At 33.8% G+C, this 21,172-nt stretch overlaps 1 protein-coding gene across 1 annotated transcript; it reads left to right on the top strand.

Moving 5' to 3' along the window:
• The first annotated feature begins 69 nt into the window (after positions 1 to 69).
• LOC149779052 (uncharacterized) lies at positions 70 to 20,348 on the top strand. The gene is made up of 9 exons (XM_089939621.1): positions 70 to 223; positions 2,199 to 2,400; positions 2,851 to 2,983; positions 4,594 to 4,692; positions 8,240 to 8,422; positions 9,885 to 10,048; positions 14,898 to 15,141; positions 17,805 to 17,901; positions 18,324 to 20,348. Exons 1-9 carry the CDS (start codon positions 219 to 221, stop codon positions 19,243 to 19,245), a joined length of 2,049 nt encoding a protein of 682 aa, XP_089795747.1. The 5' UTR covers positions 70 to 218; the 3' UTR covers positions 19,246 to 20,348.
• The last annotated feature ends 824 nt before the right edge of the window (positions 20,349 to 21,172 follow it).

The raw sequence follows: 21,172 nt of genomic DNA on the forward strand, positions 1-21,172 counted from the left end.
CCGTCGTGACAAAAAACTAGTTGACTTCTATAAATAAAACGACAACAAAAGAATACACTTACAATGCCTTACAGGTATTTGAAGGTTGGCCTAAGCCTGAGTAGATATATATGGACCGTGTGGTCATATATAATTTTAATAGGAATCATATCTTGAGTTGCGGAGTATAAACGACCCGGGGAAGACATATCTTAGAGTCGTACATAGAGGGAATTGATATGAGGTAAGTGATATATGTATGTATGTATGTATGTATGTATGTATGTATGAATGTATGTAAATGTGCATTCTTGTTTCTCATATAATAATATAGCAAGCACTCTACCAATCGTTCAGCAATTCTCTTTATGAGTGAAATTAATTGTACTTAAAAATAATATTAGCTTTGATAATTTTCATTAGTAGCAGGAAATATAGCCAGGTAGTTTGTCAAATGAATGTTAGTAGCATAAATTTCATGTGATCTTTAAATGCCATATTACAGGACCGTGTTTGGCTCAATACGAAATAAATTAGTAGAACCTACTTCTCACTGAATACAATTTTAATGTCCTGAACTGAACAATAGCTGAAACACAAGAAAGAAAACAGGAAAATAAAGCATGGTGGATATCTGTCAGAGATTTGGTTTGTCTGTAGAAATTATGATTTTCATCATCTATGACAATATTAACGAAAGCACTGTAAGGTAACAAGGCCAAAAGAAATTAAAAAGTAAAGAAAAACATACAATTACAATTTTCGTTCGCTTTTCATCTCATGCAAATATTAATCTGGCATGAAATATATCTGAAATAGGAAATTATCCAGAGCATTCTCTTGGGATCAGCATAGTGGTGCACGTATAAAAAAGCCTTCAAGACAAAAACTAATATCCCAAATTGTATGGAAGCAAAATTCAACTGTTACAATTTTAAAAAAGGACTTGAAAAGTCTGATACAAGTGCAAATTCAATGCGATGTTAAAATTCTGACGCAACTGTAAATTAAAAGAGTTTTTGATACTGTTCGAATAAAAACTTGACATCATTGTATGACAAAGAATATAGGTTATGTATGATATTAGTGTGTGTGTGTGTGTGTGTGTGTGTGTATTTTCTAAACGCCCATAAAATAATGTATATGCATAATATGTAAGACAAGTGCCTCACTCAACCCGTATAAATTTGATAACCAGATGACGAAAAAAATAATAAATAAGTAGTTACAAATTGGGATTCCTATAAAATAAAGTTGTTGTTGTTGTTGTTGTTGTGGGGTTTAACGCCATTTTTCAGCACACGATATACTCTATACATGGCGGCCAGTATTAATGGTAGACGAAGAACCCGGAAAAACCCTGGAAAAAACCACCGACCCACGAGAAGCTACCGGCAAGTTTCTCACATACCCACACTGGTTCAATCCGAGACTAGAACCGGCGTAGACAGAGGTGAGATGGCAGTGATCCGTAACGGAGAGCGCTTTAGACCACTCGGCCACTCGGGGCCCCATAAAATAAAGTTTCCTACGTTCATGCTGGTGGCAGTTATCTTTGTTCTTTACGCTTGATTGATTATTCTGTACCATTTTTCATTCCGTTTATTGACTTTTATTCCACGTGCGCGAAGGAAGTTAAATGCAGATGAAACTACACCATCGTAAACTTCAACAGAAGTAGAGCAGCTTGAAGCAACCAATGTTGCCAGTACGGATTCAGTCAAAATATGTGTTATTATTTAGGTCACATGAAACTCATTATTTTATTAGCAATTGAACCAGCCTATGAGTGGCTTTATTTTAAATACCCCTATTTAAGAAATAAATTTGACTGATTTGCTGAAAATAATTACTGCTAAAACTAATAGTAACTTTCTTCTAGAAGAGAAGCATACATAAGGGGAAATTGTAAGCGAAAGAAGGCATGTATATAATTCTCCTTGTATTGCTGTCACCAAACAGGCACTACTGGATGTAAATGAAAACATCTGATTTTTACATTAGTCACCTCCACAAAAACATTTCTCAATGCCATATCTATCACCATATCAACTGTATCCTTTCAAAGTTTCATTTTGGATAGATTGTTCGTAGGAACGAAGCGTTTTTGGCTGTCTTACGAAGAAAGTATAGTAATTTAGCCAGACATCGTGACAGTCTATGGAAATAGTTTAATTCGTGGAGTGTAATCTAAAAATAAAAAATATTTCTCCACACAGGTACATCACAATATTTTCATGTGTGATCCAGCTGCTAACAGGAATATGGGGATACCAAATGTATCAGAGTAGTATTCCAAATGGAGAAATGGTTCCTCATCCTTGTAAAGCGAATTACATCTGGCGCGGAGTGGGACACAAGAATGCGTTGGGAGGAGGCGAGAGGAACCCATTTGGTCTTGCTTTCTATGCAGCAGGAAAGGTCTATAAATTACATATCCTATACTTGCTAATTCTTTTAGTGTGATTTTCAAAAGTTTTAGATTAAACAATATTTTTCAGTCAGCATTACTTGAATAGATATTTAATTGCAACCAATAACAAGAATTGTTGATGCCAAATAATAAGGACTACATATTGGAAGTAAGTCATACAAATCTCTCCACTATATATGATAAGCATCACAGCGAGTGTAATACATTTTAATAAGTCACAATACACGAAGTAGAAAGAAGAAAACAGAAGAAATGTATCATAACGAATTAGACATGTACAGAGAATTAATAAGAGAGCGCATAAAAACGTTCGCATGCGAACACATCATCTTCGAATGAATATTCGAACGTTGATGGTGAAAAAGACGCAATAAGGAAATATAGGTAAGTTTTATTAATATCATATATTATTACATTTTATGGTTTATTCCTTACAGCAATGGACAAAGACTCTTTGTCAGCTGGACTCGGACGGAGACGGTAAAACAAACGGAGAAGAACTGGGGGATCCAAACTGTGTGTGGAGTCCTGGTCATAGTCCCTTTAAACTAGTAGGAATATCTCACCCAGGTTAGTAACAATGCTGATACTAACACTCGGATGTTAACACTAGTACCAAAAATGACAATGATGCAAATAACAAAAACTATAATTATGATGATGAGGATAGCGCGATGAATAATAATAATAATAATAATAATAATAATAATAATTTGGAACATTATTATTATTATTATTATTATTATTATTATTATTATTATTATTGTCTCCATAATCAGATAGTCTATAATGTGAATAAATTACGTATTAAACAAGCTTCTTACAAGGGCAAGTTGTTAAAATTGTTTCCATATATAACATTTCAGCATATAAAAAGACGGCACCATTAAAGTCCTCATGCTATTAAGTAGATACTTGTATGTCAGTATATAAAGGACGGCACCATTAAAGTCCTCGTGCTATTAAGTAGATAGTTCTATGTCAGCATATAAAAGGACGGCACCAATTAAGTCCTCGTGCTATTAAGTAGATACTTCTATGTCAGCATATAAAAAGACGGCACCATTCAAGTCCTTATGCTATTAAGTAGATAGTTCTATGTCAGCATATAAAAGGACGGCACCATTAAAGTCCTCATGCTATTAAGTAGCTAGTTCTATGTCAGCATATAAAAGGACGGCACCAATTAAGTCCTCGTGCTATTACTTAGAAAGTTCTATGTAAGCATATAAAAAGACGGCACCATTCAAGTCCTCATGCTATTAAGTAGATAGTTCTATGTCAGCATAAAAAAGGACGGCGCCATTAAAGTTCTCATGCTATTAAGTAGATAGTTCTATGTAAGCATATAAAAAGACGGCACCATTAAAGTCGTTATGCTATTAAGTACATTGTTATATGTCAGCATATAAAAAGACGGCACCAATTAGGTCCTCGTGCTATTACGTAGATAGTTCTATGTAAGCATATATAAAGACGGCACCATTTAAGTCCTCATGCTATTAAGTAGATAGTTCTATGTCAGCATAAAAAGACGGCATCATGTAAGTCTTCATGCTATTAAGTAGATAGTTATATGTCAGCATATAAAAAGACGGCACCAATTAAGTCATCATGCTATTAAGTAGAAAATTCTATGTCAGCATATAAAAAGACGGCACCATTTAAGTCCTCATGCTATTAAGTAGATAGTTATATGTCAGCATATAAAAGGACGGCACCATTAAAGTCCTTATGCAACTAAGTAGTTCTATGTCAGCATTTATAAAAGGTAGGCGCCACATGACACCTTTGTACCATTTAGGAATCAGTTTTATGTGACATACACGTAAAATATATGAAGCGACACACGCACACACACACACACACACACACACACACACACACACACACACACACACACAGTGTGTGTGTTTTGAGAAGGGAAAGAGAGACAATTAAAACAGACTGTATAGTTTTTATTCCTTCTGAGCAGGATTCGAACAAGTACCGCGTAAAAGTTCACATGCACGTCGAACTTGCTCTCACTTCGACCATGTTCCATCCTTTTTTGAGGATGTCCATGTGGGTCATAACATGGTGCATGAGAGTTAGGCGATAACAATGTTACTCTTGCTTGGGACTGATTATGACTCGGGAACCGGTTTGGCTATAATTCTTTTCATTTATTTTCCGCATAGGTGTATGTGAGCCTATGAACAGTTCCCAGTGTACAGGAAAGAATACCTGGGTTGATTGTTACGTGGACGAATTCAGATGTGACGCAATCAACAGTAATGGTAAGATAAAACAGACATGTTATGTTATATGGTCGTCGCAATTATTGGTCTTTGGTTTAAATCATGAAAAGCGTCGACGTAATTATGCTCAACACGGACATAAGTTAGCATGCTGTTTTACTTGCGATCTATGTTGCTATGTACATGCTACCTCGGATTATCTGGTATAGCAGTTAACAAAATCTTGTCGTGTGATTTAGGTAGTATTGCCAACAAATGACTATATTATTCTTTCTTGTTACACGCACGATTCTCTGTTAATTATCCGTTTGTACTCGTCGTGTGTTACAAGGTTACATAAGTGGAATAAAGATTAGATATATTGTTGAAAATCGGATAAAATGTCGTGATCAATCATCATTTCTGAAAACTTCCTGGTCATCAAGTTATACTCAGAAACTTTGATGTTTGCATAGCTGGGGCATTCTTTGAAACAAACAGAGGTCCAAAACAAAGAGCAAGGCCACATTATTGACTCAACTAAAATGAAGTACAGAACATGGTTGGTGACAGAAAGGTCGTTGGGTTTGGGTGGTAGAGTGGACACTGATGCCTTAAACGAATAGGCGCCAGTTTGTTTCATCGAGGCCCCAGGGTAGGGAGCAGTGGGTGAAACTCAAAGAAGTTCGTGCATTTGAAGCTTATCCAGACCATAGTTTTAATCATCGAATAATGTCCAGGTAACATTCCGGTTGTTGCACGTTAATTTTCAGAAAGACGCCCGCCGGAAGTACCCCAACCCAGAATGACTTGATCGATGAAATAAAAGTTTATAAATTTGTCATTGTACTGAAAGGCATCATTGATTAGGCAGAATAGCTTTATTCTGACACAGTGATTATAATTTTATTATAGTGAAAACAAAAACCGGAAGATTTGGACATGTATGCTTGTATACATTTGGTCATGCATGGTTTCAATGGTCACAAAAGTAGGTAAATTATTCACATCCAACATTAAACTAAGTTACGTAAGTGCAGATCACACTTTTCGTCTCAAGTACTCAGTATATTGGCGAACTTAGAATACTAGTAGAAGCAATGTCATTACTCACCGGAGATGACGTTGTTTTCTTCATTTTTTTGACGGTACTGGTGTTTATAAATAATTTTCCATTTATACATCGTCTAGTAATTTGTTTTCTCCGAAATTTAAAAAAGAATTAAGTTATTTATTGTCGAATTTCATGATAAGATGTAAAAATAAAAAAATACTTAATTGTATGTCATAAATTCAATTTCAAGCAAAATTCTAGAGCATTACATTCTGTAGACGTTCAGGTGCAAAGCCACCCGAGTCCTATCTCATGGGCATTACATGGGCGGTTGGGTTCAGGTTTCGTTCACAAAAGTGATCCGCGATAATTCTATACAATGTATATGTAGTAATTACTAAAGGAACGCCTTAAACTGATACGTCATAACAGCATAGATTGTCATGACTCCATGCGCGTGATCAGGGTTAAAATGTTGGTACTAATGTTTTCTATAGATCTTTGTACATGTACTTGTAAAGCAAATTCTTCCCGTGATTCTGAAAATATCAGAAACCCCAACTAAAACTTTACTATTTCACGTACTCTTTTCTTAAAGATTGCTTTAGATTAAATTACCTTATTGCGTGTAATGCATTGACAATTACAATAAGATGAACTGTAATGGATCTAATATCGAACAAAGAAAACACAAAGACGAATGAACGAACAAAAGGTATATGTATGTATGTATGTATGTATGTATGTAGGTAGGTAGGTAGGTATGTAGTTATGGTAGGTTGAGGTAGGTAGGTAGGTATGTACGCAAATATATATATATATATATATATATATATATATATATATATATATATATATATATATATATATATATATATATATATATATATATATATATATATATATATATATATATATATATATATATATATTACATTCTGTATTTTTTCATCGTGATTATTTTATTGTTGAGTTATTCAGGTGTATAATACTAGTCACTGTTTATATATTTATTTATAGCTTGTAGGGTATAGAATAATAAGGCTCGCAATCATGTCTTATTAGTAGGAAGCAACAGAAAATAAATGAATTTAACGAATGTGCCGTTTTAAAGATTTACACGATTTTGAAAGGAAACTAAAAATATCAAGCAAATAGACGAATATTGTGAAGTTCTTCTTGTTGGTCATCAGATGATGTCATCTTCCACTGTCCTTCTCACTGCTATTCATATAGCTTGGTTCAATTCCTGAACACAAATGGCGAGGTATGGTGTTAAATACCAACCAATAAATCATTTCAAACTGATGTAAATTTAGCAGACACCATTTTCAAGAAACAAAAAAAAAAAAAAAAGAAAGAAAGAAAAAAGACAACAAAAAAAGTTAGAAAGAAAGAAAGATAGAAGAAAGAAGGAAGCAACTGAAGCTAGTTTCACGAGAATGTTACATGCTGTCTTGACTGTTAAGGTGATGTCAAGGCCATCAATAAATATAATAATAACTATAATAAAGACTGAAAAGGGACACAGTCAGAATTTTTCGACAGTGCAAAACTGCTTGTTTTATAGTTTTGTTTGAGGATTGACTTTTTCAGTCAAATGCACTGAGATCACATTGACCTTACAAGCGTCCCGAATAAAAAACGTAATATTTCTTTACTATACATTGGTAAGCTGTGAACTGTTCATCCTAAATCTACATAATACGACATTAATTTCCATTGTTCTCTACGAGATAACATTTTTATTTTGCATTGTTCTCTACGATATAACATTTTTATTTTGCATTGTTCTCTACGAGACAAAATTTTTATTTTGCATTGTTCTCTACGAGATAACATTTTTATTTTTTCAAGAATCTGATTGAAGGTTTTTTTTTCCTCAGTGAAACTTGTCCTGAGTATATCGTTTAATATTCCCCCACTGAGATACGCCGATAGAAACAGAAGTTAGACCCTAAGCATGGGAAAATAGCATGTTATTTGAAAGTGATTTTACAGCAGTAAATTGTATGTGATTAAGTATTTTTCAACAATAATACCAGATATATTTCACGGTGTTGTACATGCACACACAATCACACAAACACGCGCACACACACACTCACACACACACACACACACACACACACACACACACACACACACACACACACACACACACACCCTGATACTTTAAATGTAACCACGAGATGAAATGATATTGACTTCTATAGATAAATATATATTGAATTTATCACACAACTTTGAGAATTTAACAATATCTGACGACTTTGCATTACTTTGGTAGGTCACATGTCCAAAGTGTGACATAAGACTTGTATAACTTACGCCATTAGAAACCATTATATGCGGAAGCCTTAATATGTACATATATTCAATACAACTCTTCATGCTCTTGAATTATTTACACATCAAGATTGATATCTCTCCCAAACATAACATAATCAGGTTCAAAGTGAAATATATGTTTTAATATAAAGGTAACCCACACATACATTTGAACAGTGATGCAACCTCACCTTGTTTATCGTCGTGTTCGATTGCTTTCAGGAACAAGGAACCTGACTGTACGTTTCCCAGTATCGGCAGTTCCGCCAAAACAGACGACTTACAAATGTATGATCTTCGACCTTCCTACAGATGGCGACTACCACCTGGTTGCTAATAAACCTATCATTGACAACGTGAATATGATGCATCACATTATTGTATACGGATGTGACGCCGCCGGAGGTGAGTAAATCTTAATCACGCCATTTATTGAATCCTTGATTCTATTGCTTTTAAAAAAGAAAACTATAATGTAAAATTATCCTAAGATGGAAAGCTGATTGAGCAAACACATTCCAAAGGATAAGTCACATAAATACATAAATGCAGACAGACAGACATATACAAATTGCCAATCACCTGCATAGTTCGTCATAGCCAACATCGTGACTATAGACTGATGCCTAAAATCGCCACGTTATTTGTAGTTAATGATACATTTCAAAACGAGACACGTTTCCACAAGTCTAACCCACATTTAGCAAATATTCGTTAAATAGAGTTTTAATTGCTAAATGAATATTGAATTAGTTTTGCTCTGTTCAGGCAGCAATACTAAATTAAGATAGCTGGTATCAGATGATGTAATTCCGAAGGTTTTTTATATGTACTTTAGTCTACTATTCCAAAGCGAATAATGCAAATATCCGGTCAAGAATACATTACTTAAAATCTGGAATATCTGTATCCATAATCAGCCCTTCAAACATCTAACAGTTTGAATGCTTAGAAGTGAAACTAATAATGACATACTCTCGCTGTTAAATATTTCTTTAACTGAACTAAAACTGTGACATCATACTGAGCTTACATATAAATTGTGTTGAAAAATTATGTTGTTAGAGTCAAAAGGACAGTTACTCTTTGAATTATAATTGGTTAAAATAAACTAATAAAATATACTAGTTATAAAACAGCGCAACAGAATTCAAGGCAAAATACCATTACGCACAGGAAATGAAAGGTGCATCATCTGAGTCAGAATGAATGACATAATTTCTTTTTCTTTCACTACTATTTGCAGTAAAGTAAAAACTACACGATAAACATAATCTCAAATGGTAATGATTTAGTATCAATTTTATGAAACTCTTTGAAAAATGCTCTGCCCATGCTCTCTAAATCTCACAAACATGGGAAATTATTCAATTCATGTCATAAATTCAATATTAAATCATTACCCACTTGATATACGTTCTGACAGAACTCGTATGACATCATCGAAATGTGATGCATTCTATCTTCTTCTCTCTCTCTGTCTCTCTGTCTCTCTCTCTCTCTCTCTCTCTCTCTTAATTAGGCAATGTGTCTGAGACCGAATAAATATTGCTTGATATTGTAACTGAATTAAAAAGAACAGAAGATATATTGTCTTCTTATATGACTTTCTGGCTGGGAAAATTGATTGTACTGTACCTGTTTGGAAATGCTAAGAATATATGGTTATATATCTTACTTTGCATAAGCTTACTTTTTAAAGGTCTCACGTACTTGATCTGTGCATTCGTCCACTCTGACACTTCATTTGCTATTAAGTTAGGAAATTTATATAATTCACCGGACCATCGTCTACTATGTACACACCCTCATGTGCATAAACAACATCAGATCAAATATTTGGAATAATAATGGATTCTATTGGCAGATTCTTCGATTCCGCTGATGCAGCCCTATGACTGTTTCATGTCTCCAGGTGGAGGGTGTTCGGATATCATCGGACTCTGGGCTGTTGGGGTGTCTGGACAGTGCCTTCATGAGAGTAGTGGGTTCCGAATCGGTGTCAATGGCTACAAAAGAGCTGCCTTTGAGGTAGGACAGTAAAGTAGCTATACTATTATTTTTGTATTATTTTTTATAGGATATATAGGACATATGGGAAGGATTAGATAAAATAAAGTGGCGAAATAAAGCTTTAAAAATCAATTATTTTTAAATCACTTTTGCATGTCTAGGTAAAGAAGGTAAAACGAAACTGCTATCATTGTAACACTTTGAAATTCGTCTCAAACATATGTGAAGATTTGATGTAATGCTGAAGTCAGTGGTTGAGGAATCGCCAGGAGTATCTATGTACAGACATGTTCTTTCTGATATATTAATGTCACTTGAGACGTTAAAATGAATTATACTCTTAGAAATTGTTTTAAAATTTGAATGAGTACATTCTATTTACACCACGAAGTCAGGTACACTGCTTAGTAGTATTATGCTAACTTTACGTATTCGTCCTGGTTTATGTCGTTTATTTACTGTTGCTTAAAGAAGGGCAGTAATAATTAAACAATTTGACAACGAGTCTACATATTTGGTAATGTATTTTCGTAGAACTGCTCAGCGGATATTTAGTGGTAAACAAATAAAGATATTTCTTTGCTTCTATCCCATTAGACTTCATGATGAACGTAGCAGGATGTTACAATATATTGTTACCAATAACATTATGAAAGTAGTTGTTAAATTTATGGCACATCATGCAGCAGATGATAAACTTGGGTTAGGTTCACCAAATTCACTTAATTACATACATTTGTTTGATGGTCTCTGCACCCAAGAAATAACTTGCAACATATCACTTCATTAAAATATATGAGTCGATAAATATTGCAACATTGAATTGTCAGGGGTTAGGGGATCTCACCAAAAGAAGAGATATGTTTAAGGTTCTAAAGAATAACAATTATTCGGTACACACTCTTAAATTGTGTTGCACAATAGTCGACTTTTATTAGGACATAACTATTAGAAACCTCAGATTTACACTGATAAATTATTTAACGATCAAGTAGAGACAGCCAACATTAGATAAAATATTTCATTTCAAACACGATCATGTTATAATTGGGAGAGATTTAATCCTTGTGATGGATCCACGCATATATATATATATATATATATATATATATATATATATATATATATATATATATATATATATATATATATATATATATATATATATATATATATAGAGAGAGAGAGAGAGAGAGAGAGAGAGAGAGAGAGGGATTCATGGGTGTACCTGGAGGAAAAGTAATTCAGTAAATCAAAACAGACTGGGCTTGTTCTAGTTTCAAAAAATGTATTTACAATTATTGAAAATGGAAATGTTGAAGCGGGGTATAGGACTGATCATTCTCTTGGAAAAAATGGAGATAGTTTTTAAGAGGGATATCGAAAGGAAAACATTCTGAGATTTAATAATTTGTTATTAAAAACACAAAATAATTTAGATAAGTAAAAGAAGCTATCATAAAATTTAAAAATCAGTATTATGTATTGAACGTGTGAGACTATCTCTATTAAACGATCAATTTTAAAACATTAGAAACATAAGACTGAATGTTTTGCACGAGCATGCACGAGAAAGCGCAATATTCCCGGACTGTTTCTATTTGTTGATTTTGAAAAGCTTTCGACTCGGTTGTATGGCCATTTATTGATACGATTCTGTATTTTCTAAGTTTAGATGAACCAACGATAGGTTGGATCAAGCTTTGGTATCGAAAACATCAACTCTCGTATAATTATCAAAGGTCAAGTCTCCATTTGGTTTAATAAACTGACCAGAATATAATTTTACCTGAAGTTGTACTAAAGTTGTTCTCTTAGATATAAAGCTTTCTGGTAACTTGGACAAATTACAACTCTTAATTATCCATCTAAAGCTCCGGAAGTTAAGAATGTGCGTTTTCAGGGAAATAAAAGGATTTTAACTCCGCATGGAAGGATAATTGCGATGAGTTTAGTTATTTCTAAAATTAATCGAAAAAATGTTATTAGTGAACTAACTACACTCTTTATTACAAGTTTGTATGATTTGGGTTAAAGGTCAAATGGAGAAAAAAAATCTATGAAGGACTATCATAAATGGAGGATGGATTAAGCATCATTGATATATTTAAGTTTGTGAATGCGTTGAAAATCACCCGAATGATAACAATATTATCCGATGAGCCCAATTTCTGTATCTAATATTGTTAATTATTTTGCATTCAGACATATTTTCGTAATTCAGTGAAAAGGGATCTTAATCGTCTATATTTGTTTGAAGTATAAGCTAATCGGATCATTAAAAATAGTCACAACTGAAAATATTTCAGAAACACAAGTACGATTGAAAACTTGTATTGCAATCAATGGTAAAAGCGTGAATTACTAAACATGTTTCAAAAAGATATTCGACTTGTGAACGATTTGATAAATGAGTATGGTTCCTGGATACGTTTTGATAGTTGTAAAAATAGATTTTCCATTAGCATGCACTTCATTGATTTACAATGCTTGTCTGAGGCTGTAAAGTCATACAATTCAGAATTTGCATCAATTATGATTCAAATTTATCACAGCCTTTTATGAATATTGCTGTGTATACCATTATGAAAATTAAAAGAGGATTTAAAAGTATCTATTGAGAACACTGGAAACAATTAAAATCCAATTTCTAGAAGAAAATGAAATTTAAATTTGCAAATTTATAAGATGATGATTGGCAGAAAGTTATCTTGTTACCATATCAAACATCAAAATGTCGAAATACTTAATACCCGCAGCTGAAAATATTAGATAGACTTCTGTCTACAAATGTATTTCTCCAAATAATCAGAATTATCGCAAAAAAACTGCTCTTTTTGTATACTGCATGCAGAGACAATCCCATATCTTTTGGGATTCTCACATAAAACAGATTTTTAAAAAAATGATATTTAGCAATATATAAAAAGTAAATATAGGCATATATATATATATATATATATATATATATATATATATATATATATATATATATATATATATATATATATATAATTAAATTTTCGCACACATAAATATTATTGCTTGTATCAAAAGCAAAACCCAGACTGATGATATAATTAATCTGAAAGTTTTATATGCAAAATAAGATAATTATAAATGTAGATATAATAAAGACAGACCAGGTTTGCTTAAATTGAAAACTATCATTGTTTTTAAATTTACTGCAGAAAAAACATGGCGGTTTTAGAAACTGAAAATTCTGAAAAGGTTGATAATATATAGTTATTGTACAAACAATGAATAGAGTAATAATGTATGTTTTCAATGGCGTCACTAGGGTTGGTGTCACCCGGTGCGGTTACTCATGGTGTCACCCCAATGGACCTCCTTCCTGCATACAAATTCAAAAAATTTATAGACAGTCATTTTGGTGTCACCCCTCTGAGATGGTGTCACCCGGTGCGGTCCGCACCCCCCGCACCCCCCTAGCGACGCCACTGTATGTTTTGGAAACGTATGCGTTTATGGGTATGCGTGCGTATATATCTGGGTGTGCATAGAGGTGGTGCGCGTATGTTAATGTGTATATTTGTATATATGTGTGAATGTTCGTATGAATGAATATGCTGATATTTGTATACTCTCACATTTGTTTGGTAGCAGTGCTAAGTTGGCTTTTTTTCTATTTAGTTAACTTCTTTGCTTTGATTTTTAAGTGACAAAATTAATTGTATAGAATTGTATTAAATTTTCTTTTATGGTTGATTTATTGTACTAATGTATTATGTATTACAAGTGCGTTTCATCTGTCTTTATCCCAGTGAAATCTTTAAACAAGGCAGGTAACTTTTAATATAAGACGACTTGTATATCTATCATATATTACGTCTCTATGGTCCTAAATAGTCATAGAAAAGTGTGAGAATCTACAATCTTTATAAACCTAAAAGAAAATAATTCAATTGCTTTGCATGCAAAGTGAAAATGTAAAAAAGGAACTTACGGTTTTGCGAATTAAATCCCACAAAATCGGTGAATTACAGACACAAATCTTAATACTTAAAGTTATGAATAAACTTCAGTAGAAATCCAAATTAAATCCACTGCTAAAGGTGTTGATGTGCCTGAGATGGCCCGTGTCATGGTGAATTACCAACATTCATTTGTTGGATCACAATAATACAATCCAAGAATTAAACCCTTATTTGAAAATTCAGTATTTGTTCGAGTTTTTATTTCCAAGATTACAATTTTCATAAGCATTAATATATAATTTGACCAAACAAATTCCAGCCCCAAATAAATTCTGGATACGACAATAATACAAATGATTCTGCTAAGGTCTTCAGGTACAAATGGCTAATCGTTAAATAAACACTAGTTATATCTGAAACCAAGACGTAGAAATTGACCTTGGATAAGGGTAAAAAATGAACATTGTTCTAGAAGGATCTTAGTTATAATCAGAAAGTCCATCACCAAAACCACCATAAACATATAAGAATCATCATGTAGTTTAGCTATAAAAATACAACGTTTTTGACTCAGCTTAAGACAATGATCCTCACTCAGAAAAAAGGGGTTTTGCAAAAATTGTCAATGACTTCGGACAAGGTCAGTTACTGGATACAATGCTAAAACACAAATAAAATGTATAATGAAATTAAAATATTAAACAGCTAACAAACAATGCAATATATATATATATATATATATATATATATATATATATATATATATATATATATATATATATATATATATATATATATATATATATATATATGCACTCAGATTTGTATGTTATATTAGAAAGCATGTATTTCTTTGTACACATGGTATATTGGTATATGCTACGTTGCATCTAAGGCTTTTCCAATATTTTCTTTTCTCTTTGTTTCAGTTTCATTGGAACAATCCTGCCCTGATTAGTGGAACTACTGATAGTTCGGGTATGACATTTTATTATACCACAAAACTCCGCCCAAACGACGCAGGCGTTCTTATGATTGGTCAGACGTATCTACACATCCCTCCAGGCGAAACAGCTGTCACCGCTATAGGCACGTGCCCCGAAAGATGCACAAGTAAAATGATGACCGGCAACATAAACATAATTACTGCTGTCAACCACATGCATTATCTAGGTATGTTGAAAACAGTGTATCCGGCTAACATGTCGGTGTGTTTCAATGGTGTAGTTAACAACCTACATTGCAGAGTGTATTGATGTATTGAACACGTTTTCTTACAGAATAAGATCAAAAAATTATTTCATGGACATGTTAACCCCTGAGAAAAAATAACTATTTTATGCAGCTGATTGTCCAAATACACATGTAAACTGAAGTTAACGCAAACTTTGTGAAAAACCAAAATGGGTAGCTTCCTGTAATTTGTATTTGCTATAAATGTCTACAAGCTCTATACCGGACGAATATGACCACTCCGGTGGCCTAGTGATTACAGCGTCCGCCTCGGGAGGTCGCGGGTTCAATCCCAGGTCGAGTCATGCCAAATACGTACAAAAACGATACTAACAGATGCCTCGCTTGGCGCTCAGCATATGTGTTAGGACTGGTCGGCTTGGTATCATAATCATGTGACCTGGTGGGAAATAATGCTACATGTCTGAGGCATGATACCCCAGTGCTAGACATGAATATAAAACTGCCACACTGTAGATATCTTAGCGATATGACTGATTTTTTTTACAGCTACGTTAAAGTTCCAAATCACACACACACACACACCGGACAAATGTTACCCAAATCAAAAGTCTCACCACGTAAAGGCATAGTACAATGTAGTCCTACCGTATGGTTAAAGTCAGAATTTATGTAGCAGTAAAAAGCACTGGTTAAAGTCCCATTAACCCATGAGAAAATATAACTATATGCATAAATAAACTAATACGCTAATAGTACATAAAAAATCCATCATGTGCCCCATGTTACCTCGTTTTGAAACTGACAATGAAATACTAATTAGTGATTTTGATTTTGTTCAACAATAATTGTAAATTTAAACTTTGACATTGTTTTGATTCTCATATATTTTTGAAATCCTCGCCCATGACTTGTGTGGTCATAAGGACCATTAGTTCACAGTGGTCCAATGCTTGGTATAGAATGGTCATGCCCATGCAGGGCCGGCGCCAGATCCGGCCAGACTAGCTGGCGCCCTAGGCAAGGTTAGATTCTGGCGGCCCCCCCCCCCCGGAAAATATAAATTTCAAAATGTATAAACAATAATACAAAAATTAAAAATGCGCCCCCTGAAATCAGCGCCTTAGGCGGCTGCCTAGTTTGCCTATATGGTAGCGCCGGCCCTGTGCCTATGTGATCGTTCGTTCCAAGAAATACGAGAGCCTACTTCTTTGAAGGAAAACGTATATTGACATTCATATGTAGTAGTCGAAATGATAGGGCCAAGTCCATTGGAGGAAAAGTTATATTGTCATTCATATATTGTATTCTACTTCTAAGGCCTTATTCCATTGGAGGAAAAGTTATATTTTCATTCACACATTGTACTAAAAAAGTTAGGGCCTAGTTTATTGCAGGAAAAGGTTCATTTGTCATTCACATATTGCACTCGCTCCATATAAGCGGAATAAACTAAAAAAACGAACAGGGTAATCGTGTTATGACATAAAATCGCAAATTACATTGCAAACTAGTTTTCTTTGCATGATATATATATATATATATATATATATATATATATATATATATATATATATATATATATATATATATATATATATATATATAAAGAGTGTATAGTGATTTCTTGCTTGGTTTTAATAAATATAAAAGAGTGTATTTTTGGTTACAAGGTTTTCTCTGTTATAGCCTGTGAGTTCAAATTTTCTGACTAAATTTGTAAATAAAATATACTCCAAAGACTTTGTTTCATAACGTTCCATTATTAGAAACTATTTTTTATTTATACTGTTTAATTTGTGTCGACCTGCTGAGAAAATTAGCTCAATTATAATGTTTTATCTCCTGATGCGCCGAACCAGATACACAACGCAGGGCCGTAGAAGCGATCACAGGCTCTGGGGTAAGAAACACCGGGGCCTGTCCTAGTTCTTGTTCAAACAATATTTTTCTTTTATAAAATTAAAAAGTATTGTTCGGCACGGGCCACCCTTACGGGCCCGGACCCCAGGGATATATCCCCAGTCTCCTCCTTTTCCGCCCTGAAACCATTGATGCCATTTGTAAAAACAAAACACAAAACAAAAGCCACTAGTAGAAAAGGCGCAATATTCATACATATTGCATAACTGGTAAATAAAAGAGGCCTTAGAAAGGCACCATATAACACAGACGCAATAATTACACTTTAATAATAATCGTTACTTTGGAATCTTGGGTTGCTTGGTCAATGTTGTTGTGGGCTTAACACCATTTTATCAGCACATGATGGCTGTTATATGTACATCTATGTTTACACATGCTGAAACGTACTGGTTTGCCATTTTTTTCCTACATGATAACACTCAAGTATAAACTGTTTACTGTATGTAAATCGGACACGTACATTCACATTTTGAAAACTAAACGCGTTTGGATGTCAAATGTATCAGTTATAACGTTCAAATTTTACAGTCGCCTCTGAAACGTTATAACCGATCTTCAGTTTCTACTGTATGTATGTATGTATGTTTGTATGTATGTATGTATGTATGTATGTATGTATGTATGTACACAGAGAGAAAGATTTTCCTTATTGAAATATATATAAATAATTTCACTTTAAGCTTATGTCACTCCAAGCAAAACTTTCTTAATTACAGGAACCCAACAACGAATTGATCTGTTCAGGAATGGAAGTAAGGTACAAAATGTAACATTTGACGAAGCGTACAGATACGACAGCCCCGTGATTTATAAGTAAGTTGTCAGTGAAGAAGCGTTACGTAATATACATGGAGAGCACTTTACACTAATATTGTATCAAGAGAAACAATGCACTATTATAAATCAGTGTACAACTGTATGTTTATAATCAAGTTTCCCAAAGTAAAAAGCAGTCTGATAACTAGAGGACATGATATTACAAAATAAAAAATGTGGAGAGCATCATAAGTAAAATTTATATTTGATCGACACTTTACTTTTTTTTCTCTCTGGACGCTTTATTACAAAAGGCTTGCCTTCACTGATAAGCACACCATTATTATAATTCTGTGTATTACTTACGCATTGTCAACGGTCCCCAGTTAAATTACTCGTTTGAACCCAATAAGAATACATTCAAACTTGACCTGATTATTTTCGCCTGTCTCTCATTTTCAAACCTTATCTCGTCACAGCTATGACAACCCCATCGAAGTAAGACCTGGTGATGAACTGAAGACGACCTGCGTGTTTCGGTCAACGTCGCGATACACGACAACTCATTACGGCGAGGACACATCGAAAGAAATGTGTTTTGGCTTCCTTACATACTACCCAAAGAAAAATTTTCCTCGCCGTGACTGTAGCCAGTGGAACAGTATTTCCGTTTGCGACTGGGCGAAAGATGAGATTCAAGGATGCCGTTACAGGGACATCTCCAATATGTCCATTCCTGAATCAGCAGCCATATACAGTTCTGTTATGAAATATTGTTCCGCACTTGGAAAGTGCCAGAAGAATTGTTTAACATCTGTTAGAGAGATAAAAAAACATCCGTGCTTCCAAGGAGATATGGACAAATTTCTGCGCCTTGAATCTCTCCGTATAAATGACCCTTTTCTTAAAAGCGCAACCCTGGAGTTTTATGCCGCTCTAGATTCGTGCAACGTTGAATTAGCTTTAGAGGCGGCCGGTGAAAATGATTTGCGAAAAAAATGCACCATGTTATTGCAAAATAACTTCACGACATTAAACATCTATAAATCTGTTATGGGGAATTGTGCCCCACTTGAAATGTGTCAGAAGGAATGCTTGGCAGCTGTCAGGGAGATCAAAAAACATCCATGCTTCCGGGGAGATATGGATATATTTCTGCGCTTGGGAGTTGTAAACACTACAAATCCTATTTCGAAAACCACACTCCTGGAGTTTTATACCGCTCTAGATTCGTGCAACGTTGAGTTAGCTTTTGAGGTGGACGATTTGAATGATATGCAAACTAACTGCACGATATTACAAGACGGAAACGGTATTTTCGTTTCCTCTGGAGCTGGTCCTGTCTGGCAAATGCAGCATCTACTGCTGTATGTCTCGCTTGTAATCTGGAGATTAGTTTGAATGATTATAACCAATCGAACATTAGAAATAGTGACTATAAATGATTTGCTTTAAAGAAAATTTCCAATTAGGAACATAAATCTATTTGCTTTGTTTTACACGAAACATTAACATACAATAGCTACAAATGGTCTTATGCCGTTCAAGTTATCAAAACGTTTTGAGCATTATAAACTCATTGCTTTTATTTTCTTCATTTAAGTTTTGTGGTTTAGGAGGATCTTTTTATTTTTGATTTTTCCCTCGTATCATAATGATATTCAGCAGAGAAAGTGACATTTCATTTTTATTCTGGTCCCACAAATGACACGTGTCAAATTAATATATATGTGTATATCGATAATTCCCTTTTTTTCCAAAACGAGGCAATAAACTCAAGGTCGCGTTTAGTGGGAATTTTTGTAATAAAAACAGCATGTATTTACGAACAGTATGGAATGAATTAATTTCCCAGTGATGTCTATCCGATGAGAGGCCATTATTTTGCTGTGCTTGGATACTAATTACGCACCTTACATTTACATTTGTTTGGAATCATATGGAGACGTTTGTGGATAGCTCAAACGAGAAACCAAATATTAAAATGTTATGTTTTACAAAAAATTAGTCACATGTTTTTTTAGTACTTTTATGTTTGCCTTAATCTGAAATCCCAATGAAAATCGCCAGAATTACATATATATGCGAGCTTCAAATTTCATGGGATAGTAGTTTGTTGTTACTATACCTTAGCCTATGTACAGATTTTAAAAATAATATCACTGTAAGTGACATTAACGGAAAGAAATTACTTATGTGATGCACATACTTGTGAAAACTTTTTGAAACTACTAAGATGAAGTTTTCAATAAACTGTTGCATATGTAGACTGGAAAGCCAAGATATTCTACCCGGTAAGGGTTGTGCTGTGATATCACGAGCTGATTATTATTAGATTGCTTTGTTGTAATTGTATCAGCAAATTAAATTTCTACATTTTCTTCAGCGTCTTTGTATTATCTGGGATATGATTCACAGCATATAAAGCAAGAAGTTGGCACATAAGTTACAGAACAGTATATTTTCGCATTTTGTTATTCCCGATTAAAGATTTATGTAATCGACCTTTTTCTTGTTGTTTCTGATTTATGTCGATAAAAAGTAAAACATTAAGTGTTGCTGTATTCAAACAATAGAAATATGGCATATAACAAATAAATAAATGAGATATTATCTTATAAATAGTTTATTAAATTTCATGTGAGGTTTCAAAAGTTTAGTTGTTATAAATATTTCTTTGAAAAGTGGATTTTCTAAAATAAAACGCTTAAAGATTTATATATAATTCTTTAAAAGTGCATAAAGTACACATAATACAATTAAATGAATATTACAGTGACTATATTGTTAGATGCATGTGAATCCTCATTGATCTCAGTATAACAAACCTGTTGTGTAAACCAAGACCAGGCAAACAAGTCATATTTAAGTAATATATCTTGCATATATTTTATTGTGCGCATGATATTTATTGTGTATTTGATCACATGACTACTGAAACTATTCGTATTAGAAAATAATCGTAATTCGGTTTACGTCACAAACGTTCGACTGTTTTATTAGCTTCAGGTACAACAAAATTTAGCTTATCGATTTCTTCTCGTAACATACTTTGCCCAACATTGTCCTACAGTGTGTCTGTAATTTGGATTTGTATTTTTAACGTACCTTTAAAAAACAATCAGTCATATCGCAACGATATCTTCAGTGTGACTGTTTATAATGATGTCTAGCACTGGTGCATCATGCCGCAGACATGTGACATCATGGCCACCCAGTCACATTATCCTGACACCAGACCTAACCTCTTAATGCTGTACGCTAAGCGAGGCAGCTGTTAGTATAATTTTTATTAGTCTTTGGTAAGTCGCGGTCGGGGTTCGAACCC

This window comes from Sinohyriopsis cumingii, chromosome 17 (assembly GCF_028554795.1).
Source record: "Sinohyriopsis cumingii isolate HCF-2022 chromosome 17, ASM2855479v2, whole genome shotgun sequence".
NCBI classification, from domain to species: domain Eukaryota; kingdom Metazoa; phylum Mollusca; class Bivalvia; order Unionida; family Unionidae; genus Sinohyriopsis; species Sinohyriopsis cumingii.